This window comes from Glycine soja, chromosome 15, assembly GCF_004193775.1.
Source record: "Glycine soja cultivar W05 chromosome 15, ASM419377v2, whole genome shotgun sequence".
Classification (NCBI taxonomy): Eukaryota; Viridiplantae; Streptophyta; class Magnoliopsida; order Fabales; family Fabaceae; genus Glycine; species Glycine soja.
In genome coordinates this window covers 220,271-232,338 of record NC_041016.1, presented here as the reverse complement: position 1 = coordinate 232,338, position 12,068 = coordinate 220,271, and the positions used below count along the sequence as shown (strand labels likewise).

Here is a 12,068-nt window from a genome sequence, read left to right as displayed (position 1 = left end):
ACAAATGTCACTCGGTGAAGATTGTGAAGAAGTCATTTGACTACTATCAATATTATATAATCACAAAAATAATTAACTACAATAACAAAAATATTAGACAATTTTTAGTGGATTAGTATGAATTTTTTAGCAACACAACTTTTTCAGTAATTCTAACTTTTTTAGGAATATTTATGGCATCTATTTTTATAAACTGGTTTATTCATATTTACAAAATTTTAATTTATTAAATTTATTTGAAACAAGTGTTCTTAATAAAAATGTTGTTGATAATTTTCAAAGGGTCATGTATGATTAATTGTATAATCATGGATATCGATGCTTTGTTATGATATATCTTTAATTACGAGTGTATGAAAAATAGTCAAATTCAATTATTTTTTTGATAAAAAATAATTGATGAAATTTGTTAACAGATTGGCAAGTAAATCAATTGTCCAAGTAGTAAAACCTCGGAAGTCCGAGTGTCGAATCTCACAAGGATTTTGTGTTGCACTTGTGTTGGGATAACTTTTAATTTGCAAGAAAAATATTGGAGAAAGGAGTAGAAGTAGTAGTAAAAACAAGATAATTAAAACAAAATAATTAAGAGAAGGATTTCAATGACATGCGAATGTCAAGACCTGACATGCCTAACTTGTCTAAAATGTATGAATTTATGATGTTTCTCTATCAATGTAATCAGACTTGTTCTACCCACATCTATCCATTTACCCGCCCTTGACAAGCTTATTTTATTTACCTATCTCTCAAATGTCTTTGCAAAGACTCGATAAATAAAATGCATGCATACTAGATTCTAGATGTTTGCTAAATGCATGGGCATAAAGTCACCATTCTATGCCTAGCAATGATTACCTTATGATTTCTTCTCTTATTTGTTCTGTTAGGAGTTAATTTCTCTCGAGCAATCAATCCCTAAATGCATGCATCTTTTCCTTAGATCTTATTAAAGGTTACCCTCTCCCGAGCAACTAATCCCCACAAGCAAATAAAGATGAAACTGCAAGATAAAGTAGAGAAGAAAATAGAACAGAACAACCTAAGAAGAATCCTCTTTGCATTGATCTTGAAGTATATCGTACATCGTTGACTTTTTAGGCCTGTCAAGACCCTAACTAGGAGATTAGCCACTCATGGCCATGAGGGCTTTACAACTAGGGGATGAAAGAAAAAATACGAAATTTATCAGTTCATATCATTTAAATCAAAAAATAACTGTTAAATAATTATCTTCAAGTCATAGATAAGAAAATTATCAATTCATATCATTTAGACCCAAAATAACTGCTAAATAATTATTTTTAAAGATATTTTTAATATATTTTTATTATCAAAATAGCTCATATTTAGTAGTTATTAGAATTTCAAATAGAATACATATTACAAGTTTTTTATGGGATAGTCTATCAATATGTAGGAGGTGCGTGAATTTCTTAGTATATTTTATTATATATATTCTATATAATAATCATTATACTAATTTGGTATATTTTTATTTACTAATAATAATGAAAATAAATTTCAAATTTTAAAAAATAAACTTTCTTAACTGCACATATTAAATTCACTTATAATTCAATTACTATAACATGTAGTTGACTTTCAAACTAACTTCTAAAATATTACAAAGTATCCAAACACACAAAAAAAAGTGAGAGAACAGAAGTGAAAACAACTCAATCCATACCTCATTATTTAACATAAGTAAAAATTATTATTTTAATTTGGAGAATCATTGTTATTTTTAGTAAGTTTCTACTACGATGAGACAATGCATGTTTAAACTAGCATTTTAAGTTGTTGTTTGTTTACATTCCATCTACCCATCTACCCACTATGTATTTTTATATTTCATGGAGCATCATTAGTCAATCATTAGTATCAACTACACAAAGTACAACTAACTTGAGAGTATTGAATCTACAATTATAAATTGCTTGTTTACGATGAAGTTTTCTCAATTTTTTTAGTCAAAAAAATTTGTGAGATATAAAACATGTAAAACAAAATAGTTGTTTCAATTTTTTTGACTAAAAAATAATTCATGTCAATAATTTGTTTGAACTAGCAATTTTTTTGACCCAAATGGATGAATCGCTCTTGATTTCATTGAAATTGAAAAGGATTCATTTATCCAATTTCATGTAAAAATGTTGCTACATTAGCAGCTGAATCATTCTAGGACAATTTCAGATTTTATTTCCCACTCAATCCATCCTTTTATTGTGGTTTGGTTTCTCCGTTTTGGATCATCAGGACTCGCATGAATCAATGTCACGTGGCACTGGCAGCATCACTTCTGCTTCTGTATGCCATGGTTCAACATTTAAGTGTGATGGTAGTATGGCACTTAATTTGAAGAAATTGCCCCCAGAAACCCCTTGCTATCATGATGTTTCCGAAGTTAAACAATTTATGACTGAAAACTAGTATATGTAGTATAAAAGTCCAGGACCCTTCCAAAGTAATCATAATAATAATGGGAGAGTATGTGATGTTTACCAAACAGGGGACATCACTCTTTATTTCAGAAGACGTTTGCAAAGCAATGAGTAACCAACATTTATATTTCCTTATATGCCCGATGATATGGTTATATTTGGTAAATTATTTTAGTTAATTTTTAATTTTTTTATTAGTTAAAAATTTTATTTGATTGTTTGATAATAATTTTTTTTGAATAATTGTGTTTTAACGCTTATTTGAAGTAATATTTTTTAAAATATTAATTTTTATCTTTTAATTTTTATATTTTTATTCTCAGTATATTTATTTATTTATTTAATTTTTTTTTTAAAATAAATTATAATTTTATTATTTTTCACTTTTCATCTACTTAATTTTATCAGATACTTATAATTTAATTACTAATTTTTCAACTTTCAATTGTGAAATAATTTTTGAACTTTTAATTATCTTTTCATCTAATTTTATCAAATATAACCTGATCACATCCATATAATATTGGGGTTAATGTTGGAAGTTTGGTTGCTTTTTATTTCCAACAGCATCAGTGTTTATTTGATGAAGTACTATTATATTATGCCGCTGCCTATGTTGTCATAGCCAAGTTCAAGAAACTGGCACCGAATCATTCCAGCTGTTCCTTCGCAAAGTTTGCACATTTGCATATCGCTGCTTGACTTTTACCATGATAGCTGGATAAATAAATATAAAGCTTAGACTATTGAATTCACAGATTCTGGTTTAAGAGTAATTAAAGCCATTGGATTCTTAGATATAAATATGTACGTAGGCATTATATTTATAGAACAAGTCATCTTCATGATTTTCCTCTGATCTCTCGCGGTGTTTATTTGACATTATCTACAACTATTCGTTTGAATTGCTTGAAAATGACATAATATTAAATTACCAAATGAAACACCAAGGTTACACACTGTCATAAGAATTTAATGCCATTAGGAATTTAAGAGTCTGTTGATTGGAATGAATTTAAGAAAAGTAAAGGAAGAGGAAATAAAAAGAAAAATATGCAGAATGTCCTGAAGCGCACACACACCCATTTTTCTTTAATAGTAAACTCACTAAAAATTTAAGAGATAGATAAAAAGGGGAAAACAGATAACGCAATATGTTAGAATTGAAGTATGAAGATGAAGTTTTAAATTAAATAGAAATTATCAAATTGACAAAGTTGAATAATATATAAATAAAAAAATTCACAAATTTAATGTCCTATGAATTTGAATTGAAATGTCAAGTTCAGTATTTTATCCAATCATGGTTTCACAACACAATACATATGTAAATTACACTAACATTATTATCTTTTTAATGTTTATAATTACCTCCTTACAAAAATACACAAAGTAAATGTGTTTCTTGATAATAAAAGTGTTAATATAATGATTTTAAATAGTTAAGGAGGATTAATATAAAATTTAAAAGACAAGAATATCATGTACAATCTTAAGAAATCAGATTTATAAGATTTTTTACTTTAGTCCTGAACTTTTCTTGTTTTGCCTTTGTTGGTCAATATCTCCTCTGTGATATTCTCTCTTGGTTTTTAGTTTGAATTTTTCTCATAAAAAAAATTGTTCTAATAAAGTAATAAATATGTTAGGTGACGTGATAAAAATAAAATAAAAACGAATGATATAAAGCAAATATAAAAATTAGAATGTAAAAATAAATTGGAAACCAAAATAATTTTTTATAAACACGTGTGCTTAATCAAAGTGTTCAATTAAATATTGATAATTAAAAAAAGAGAAAGAAAGTGTTCAATTAAATGATGTTTAATTAAAGAAAGAGAAGAGATATGTAAGTGGGAAGAGAAAGGCGTCAATGTGTGTCATTATATTCATCCCTCGCGTAATTAGTGTAATTATATAATTATTTGTCAACAATCACCACTTAAATGAAATTTAATCTTTTTTTAATTAAGTGTTAATGTCTTGTAATTCAATAGGAATTCTTTACTTCTTGTGTGTGAATCATTTACTGGTGATTAATATTTTTCAAAAAATTTAATTAGCTATCTTTGGTGGAGTATTATCTTTTAATCACTTATTTTATTTTATTTTATTTGTTAGACTCCAAGATATTACTTAAATCATTTTTTACTTATCAAAGGAGGTTGAGTCTAGCAACAGAGATTAATCTCTCACAAAAAAGAATCAAGATTTGAATTCTCATTAAAAGAGATGATGTTGATATTTAATGTGTGATCATGTCTCAAACATATTACCTTTGAACAAAGAAAATATCGAAAACAAAAAAAAAAAAAATCATTCTTTACTCTAAACAAACACTTACAAAAAGAAAATTGAGTGAGTCAATGAATTAGTTTTTTCTTATAAAAAATATTATTTGATACGTTAAAATCAATTTCCATGTTTAAACTTTTTAAAAATTTGTTCATTTGACTTTTCCAAAACTTAATTCAAGTTTTGTGGAAGAAATTTATTTTATTTCAGTGTTTAATGTGAGAAAGATCTATAACAGACCATGTTTAATTTATATAAAAACCAAATGAATTCCTCAGACTTTTGATTGGTTCGGAGTGGAACTGTTTTGAGTATAGCTTTGTCTCTGTTGGTTTTCAGTTTTCTATAAAACAGAACAAACTCAACTTGTACGTACAAATTAAAAACGCAGACATTCCATACGATCCCAGGACTCATCTTCCGGAAATAAAGTTGAAAGTAGCCACCATGTACAGATGATTCCGTGAGTAAGATCATAGAAAAGAAAGTCCAAAGTCCCTCAATCCAAGAAATTCTTCTTCAGTAGTCTATAATTGTTTACAACTTGACATGTATGTACCAATCCATCCCTTGGACTTGGACCCACTGCGCCAACAAAACAAACATTGAGCACTTGTTTTTCTTTTCTCAATATGTGCACGTGAAACCCCAATAATTTCTCATGCACAAGTGGGGTCTCAATTCTCAAAGCCAGCTCTTGCTCTTTTGTTCTCATGCCAAATTCCATCACTCAGAATCTCTCTATTTGTGCTTCTCTTGCAATTGTATTTCCTTATCCCCCCCCAACCCAACAATGGCCGCTTCAACGCCATACTCTCTCTTCCTTCTTTCTCTTTACCTCGTCATTGGCATTGCCAGTGGCGTTCAAACCAAGACCTTCCACTTGCAGAGGAAACTGCAGCATGGCACCCCGGAGTGCCTCCTCCCCCAATCAAGTCTGTTTAGCAGCACTTACTTTCTCTTTTTACTGTTATGGATCTAAAACTGCTTGCTCTTTGTGTCTGTCTGTCATACTCATATCTTAGTCCTGAGTGAAGTTGTTAATGAGAGGACGTCAATACTGTTTGTTATGTTTGTCTAGATTGCATTATACAATTTACAATAATCTTTTTGGTTCTCAGGAAAGGAGAAAGGCGCTATTATACTGGAAATGAAGGACAGAGGTGAGTGCTCAGAGTCAGAGAGAAAAGGTGATTGGGTTGAGAAACAGTTGGTACTGGATGGTCTCCACGTTCGTTCAATTCAAAATCACATTCGAAAAAGGACCTCTAGTAGCCAAATTGCAGATTCCTCGGAAACCCAAGTTCCATTAACTTCTGGCATAAAATTCCAAACTCTAAACTACATTGTGACAATGGGATTGGGTAGCCAGAACATGAGCGTGATAGTAGACACTGGAAGCGACTTGACATGGGTCCAATGCGAGCCTTGCCGGTCATGTTATAATCAAAACGGACCTTTGTTCAAACCTTCTACCTCCCCTTCCTATCAACCAATTCTGTGCAACTCAACAACCTGTCAGTCTCTCGAATTAGGAGCATGTGGCAGTGATCCATCAACATCTGCAACTTGTGACTATGTGGTTAACTATGGTGATGGATCATATACTAGTGGGGAGCTGGGGATTGAGAAGCTGGGTTTTGGAGGCATTTCAGTGAGTAATTTTGTGTTTGGTTGTGGAAGGAACAACAAAGGTCTCTTTGGAGGAGCCTCAGGGCTTATGGGGTTGGGAAGAAGTGAGCTCTCAATGATCTCTCAAACCAATGCTACATTTGGAGGAGTTTTTTCTTACTGCTTACCTTCAACTGATCAAGCTGGAGCTTCAGGCTCGTTGGTTATGGGTAATCAGTCTGGAGTATTCAAAAATGTTACTCCCATTGCCTACACCAGGATGCTTCCTAATCTTCAGCTGTCCAACTTTTATATACTGAATCTCACTGGCATAGATGTGGGTGGTGTGAGTCTGCATGTGCAAGCTTCAAGTTTTGGAAATGGTGGGGTAATACTTGATTCCGGGACAGTAATCTCAAGACTGGCTCCATCTGTGTACAAGGCTCTGAAGGCAAAGTTCTTGGAACAGTTTTCTGGTTTCCCTTCAGCACCGGGCTTTTCAATTTTGGATACCTGCTTTAATCTCACTGGATATGACCAAGTAAACATACCTACCATCAGCATGTATTTTGAGGGCAATGCTGAGCTGAATGTGGATGCAACTGGCATATTCTATTTAGTTAAAGAGGATGCTTCGCGGGTTTGTTTGGCGCTTGCTAGTCTTTCTGATGAGTATGAAATGGGGATCATTGGAAACTATCAGCAGAGGAACCAAAGGGTGTTATATGATGCCAAACTCTCTCAGGTAGGATTTGCTAAAGAGCCTTGCACCTTCACTTGAATACCTCATTTATTTAACTCAAATACGGAGGATACCATTGCCATTAACATCTTCCAGTTACATATAACTATATTTTCCGACATAGCATAAGAATCTCTCTTATTTAGTCCTTTATATATTTTTTTCTATTGAGTGTGATTGTGTTTTAAATTTCTGTTTGTAAACCAAAGATGGTTTGATTGGATTGTAAATTGACTCATTAAGTTTCTTAAATGTAAGATGTCGTACTTGCATGGAAATAATACAAGCTAGGAACTGAAACTACATATTTAGCCTCAGTTCATGAACATTGTTGTAGATAAGATAATCTACTCAATTCACCAAGTTTTTGTTCTGTCCGTCTAATGCATGACAAGTCGCTCGGGTTGATTTTTATAAGTTCTACAGTAACATGCCATTATTTTTTATTTTATACAACTTTTTCTATTATGTAGTTCTATAAGTATTTATTAAATAAGTTTCAGACGAAGTTTATTTCACATCTTTCATTTTTTATTTATTGTTTATTTGATGTGCTGTGTAATACTATTTGATCCCATTTTTCTGTCAAGATAGGGTGCCTTGTAGAACAAATTGCAGCTTGTTTGGGATACTGGCTTGAAACACTTCATCATGTGTAAAATCTATGTGGTTAATAAGATTTGAGTGATAAGTGTTGGGTTTTAAACCAAAAGATAAGGTGTATTTAATGTATGAAAATTGAATTTTTATCATTAAGATTTAGATGATTTAAATATAAAGTGGAAGATTGTATTTTACTAGATAAAATTTGTTTGAAAAGATGTAATGAAAATTATTTTTGTTTCAACTTTCAAGAGAATTTATTTATTGTAGTTGGTGATAATCTTTATAATTAGTGGAGAAGATACACATGAAGAGAGATTATGAAACAAAATCATTTTGTTAAGAGAAAAATGTCTTTAAAATAAAAGTGTTATCATTTCTTATGATTCTTGAGTGAGATACTCGAGTTTTGTAAAATGATACAAATTTGAGGATGAATTATAATTTTGTAATCATTTTGTGATAATCAAATACTTTTAAGACAATTCTTTGTTGTGTTATCACTTCGATGTAAGTAATATTATATGGGAGAGCATTAATCATTCAACAATAATAACTATTTTTTTTGAAATTTCTCTTAACAAGAGTTGCTAAATTTATTTCCATTCTAGTGCTTTACTTTTTTACTTTTTAGTTTTTACATAAATTACACATAATTTATTCTTTTTTTTTTTTTTATCATTTAAGCAACTCCGTCGAAGTTAGCATCTTTAAAAACGTTACTGTCCTCTCCCCTGTTTCATTAACGCATTTGTGTCAATTTAAACTAAAAGCCAATTTTGAACATTTTTAAAAAAAATTAATGAACAAATTGAACATTTAAAAATAGAGGAGCCAGATTTAAAAAAATAAAAAATAGGTAAAAAAAGTAACTTAATCACTTATTTATTACATTTTTATCTATCTAATTTATTATTGTTATGTAGATAAATTTAAATTTTCTTTAACCTACTTAACTTTTCTTTTATTAAATTTTTAATTATTTTTCTATTCTAGGGACTCAATTTGTTGTGTGCAGTTATCTTTCAAGGGAATTAAGTTTATTTTTATGACTTTCTTTATTTTAATCATTATCTCAAAAATCTGATTCAACCTTCCTGACCAGAAATAATATAAATAAAAATTTTAATTTTTAAAAAAAACATATTTTAAAAAATTTTAAAAATAAATAATATCATAAAAACACTTATACTAATGGTAAATAAAAATTTAAATTTAAATGCTTTTAAGAAGTGTCAACAAACTTTATTTAAGTTATTCAATTTTAATTACTTTTTTCACGTCAATTATGAATTTTGTATCTGATGGTGATTGGTGGCACGACACGACTGGGGGTCTGGAAGAGAAAGATGCTTTCACTAATAACTATAGCTTCCAAATTCCAAGATTGACCACACCACACCTTCATCATCTTCATTCCATCAGAAGTTAGATGCTATGGAGTCCCTCACCCTTTCAGTTACTGTAGCCGTAGTTGCTTTTTCTACCCTCTTGTTCCTCCTGCTACTCACTAGAAGACATGCGGGAGTCGGAGCCGGAGCCGGAGCCGGATCACTTCCCCCAGTACCAGGTATGTCTCATGTTTGCATGCATGTAAATTTTACTTATGAACAGAATCATAAAGTTGGTTTATTTGGTGTTGCATGTGCTTGCAGCGGTTCCAGGATTACCAGTGATAGGGAATCTTCTGCAATTGAAGGAGAAGAAACCTTACAAGACCTTCACACATATGACTCACAAACATGGGCCCATCTATTCCATCCGAACCGGTGCTTCCACTCTCATTGTTCTCAACTCTCCCCACCTTGCTAAGGAGGTCACTCCCTACTCTTTTCAATTAAATCTACATCTTCTTCTTTTTGCTATTTCATTTATTGCTTATTAGTATATTGGATCAGGCAATGGTCACCAGATTTTCATCAATTTCAACAAGGAAGCTATCCAATGCACTCAAGATTCTCTCTTCTGATAAATGTATGGTTGCCACTAGTGACTACAATGAATTTCACAAAACGGTCAAAAGACATATTCTTACTAACCTCTCAGGAGCCAATGCACAGGTTCTTTCGTTACCTTCTCTATCTTTACTTTTCTGTCTATGGTTCTTTTGGTTCCTGAGTCTCTTTAGTATTTGTTTTTTTCAATATTTAGAAGCGACACCGTATCCGCAGAGAAGCCATGATGGAAAATATTTTGAGCCAGTTTAGTGAACATATCAAGACCTTCTCTGATTTGGCAGCTAATTTTAGGAAAATATTCGCTACTCAACTATTTGGATTAGCACTGAAGCAAGTAAGGCCCCTCCTTCTTAAATAATAGACATTCTCTGAGACTGAGAGTAGAACATTACTTAAATTTATAAGACTGGCAGGCTCTGGGAAGTAATGTAGAGACCATTTATGTGGAGGAACTTGGGAGTACATTATCAAAAGAGGACATATATAAGATTCTAGTGGTCGATATATCGGAGGGTGCAATTGAGGTGGATTGGCGAGATTTCTTTCCATACCTGAAGTGGATTCCAAATAGGAGGATGGAGATGAAAATTCAGAATCTGCATGTGCGCAGAAAAGCTGTCATGAAGGCCTTGATGAATGAGCAAAAGAACAGAATGGCTTCAGGAAAGGTAAAGTTTTCTTGACTGCATGTGAAAAGCCTATGCTATGACTATAATTTGATTGTTTGGGATGTCACAGAAAGTACATTGCTATTTTGACTACCTGGTGTCGGAAGCTAAAGAACTGACTGAAGATCAAATTTCCATGCTAATCTGGGAAACCATTATTGGGACATCTGATACTACATTAGTTACAACTGAATGGGCTATGTATGAACTTGCCAAAGACAAAACACGTCAGGTTGTTTGTTTTTCTATTGTATTCGTTGTTTATCCCATTATGGACACACTTTCACCGGATTAATCCTCTTTATATGGCAGGACCGTCTTTATGAGGAGCTCCAATATGTATGTGGACATGAAAATGTTATAGAAGACCAATTATCTAAGCTACCTTACTTGGGGGCAGTATTCCATGAAACTTTAAGGAAGCATAGTCCAGCTCCCATGGTTCCACCAAGATATGTTCATGAAGACACACAATTGGGAGGATATCATATTCCTGCAGGAAGCGAGGTCTAGTTATTTATTTATTTTCTAAATTCACCATCCATATCCATATTGTGTTTAATATGAGATTGACAGGCTCATGTCATGTTAACAGATCGCAATAAATATATACGGATGCAACATGGACAGCAATCGGTGGGAAAATCCTTATGAGTGGATGCCTGAGAGGTTTCTTGATGAGAAATATGACCCCGTGGATTTATACAAGACGATGGCCTTTGGAGCAGGGAAGAGGGTGTGTGCAGGCTCTCTTCAGGCCATGTTGATAGCTTGCACTGCAATTGGAAGATTGGTTCAGGAATTTGAGTGGGAACTCGGACAAGGGGAGGAAGAGAATGTCAATACACAGTGCTTTACCACCCGCAAGCTCCATCCACTGCTAGTAAAACTCAAGCCAAGAATCAAGTAATCATGCTAGAGTTGCTATTAGCATGAATGCTGCCTCTCTATTTACCAAGTTAATCCATGAATAAAGCTTTTACTATGCACGTGTTTATTTTTCATCATAAACCTTCCAATCATTTGTAAGAAAAACCAGAAAATTGGTAACAATCATCATCATCTTCATGTTGAGTTGTTTCACGGTGGGAAGGCAACGTGTCTAGTCCCATTAACTTTCATCCATGAATCATGATGTAAGCCACCTTGCGTAGCTATAAGACTAGCAAAATATTGAAGCGCATTCCTTTTATTCAGTTATTTTATGTGACTCAAGTGCATTCATTTCCTGTACCTTCGTGGGTCCTCACATTCACAGGCACTAATAATAATGATCAAACATGTTTTCTCTTCTTCTAACGATATCTTTCGTGGCTTCATGAAACATATTCAATCAAGATTTTTCAAGTTAATTTTGGTGATTTCTTTAATATTTTTTTCATCCACCGCGAGTCTGGTAAGAAATTTATATATAATTTTGTTTTAATGATAAGAAATTTTTAAAAATTTCAAAAAACTCACATTTTTATATTTTTTTAGGTTAAATTGATTATTTGGTCATTATAGTTTTCTTATTTGTACCTTTTAATCTTTTTAGTTTGAAAATAATTTTTTAGTTTTTATAATTTATATTTTATTTTTTTTATTTTTTATAGTTTAAAAGTGATTTTTTTAGTCTTTATAATATGTATTTTAAATATCTTTTAATCCCTATAGTTTGAAATTTTTTTTTAGTTTCTATAATTTATATTTTAATTATCTTTTAAAGAAAATATAAAAATAATTAGTTATAAATTATCAATTATTT

The 12,068-nt window shown here is 31.6% G+C and overlaps 2 protein-coding genes across 2 annotated transcripts; both read left to right on the top strand.

Annotated features, from left to right (window-relative positions):
• The first annotated feature begins 5,435 nt into the window (after positions 1–5,435).
• LOC114388285 (aspartyl protease family protein At5g10770-like) lies at positions 5,436–7,465 on the top strand. Its single transcript, XM_028348698.1, has 2 exons — positions 5,436–5,674; positions 5,861–7,465. The coding sequence occupies exons 1-2, from the start codon at positions 5,533–5,535 to the stop codon at positions 7,129–7,131; spliced, it is 1,413 nt and encodes a 470-aa protein (XP_028204499.1). The 5' UTR covers positions 5,436–5,532; the 3' UTR covers positions 7,132–7,465.
• A 1,510-nt stretch (positions 7,466–8,975) lies between these two features.
• LOC114388284 (ent-kaurene oxidase, chloroplastic-like) lies at positions 8,976–11,550 on the top strand. The gene is made up of 8 exons (XM_028348696.1): positions 8,976–9,265; positions 9,351–9,511; positions 9,594–9,755; positions 9,847–9,987; positions 10,067–10,321; positions 10,392–10,553; positions 10,634–10,828; positions 10,917–11,550. The coding sequence occupies exons 1-8, from the start codon at positions 9,133–9,135 to the stop codon at positions 11,229–11,231; spliced, it is 1,524 nt and encodes a 507-aa protein (XP_028204497.1). The 5' UTR covers positions 8,976–9,132; the 3' UTR covers positions 11,232–11,550.
• Positions 11,551–12,068: the final 518 nt, after the last annotated feature.

Excerpts from the sequence above, each read along its gene's own strand:
- LOC114388284 (XM_028348696.1), top strand. The coding sequence starts at position 9,133 with ATGGAGTCCCTCACCCTTTCAGTTACTGTAGCCGTAGTTGCTTTTTCT. Across the intron at positions 9,756-9,846 it reads TCTCAGGAGCCAATGCACAG|AAGCGACACCGTATCCGCAG; the intron begins GTTCTTTCGTTA and ends TTCAATATTTAG. Across the intron at positions 10,322-10,391 it reads ACAGAATGGCTTCAGGAAAG|AAAGTACATTGCTATTTTGA; the intron begins GTAAAGTTTTCT and ends GGGATGTCACAG.
- LOC114388285 (XM_028348698.1), top strand. The coding sequence starts at position 5,533 with ATGGCCGCTTCAACGCCATACTCTCTCTTCCTTCTTTCTCTTTACCTC. Across the intron at positions 5,675-5,860 it reads GTGCCTCCTCCCCCAATCAA|GAAAGGAGAAAGGCGCTATT; the intron begins GTCTGTTTAGCA and ends TTTGGTTCTCAG.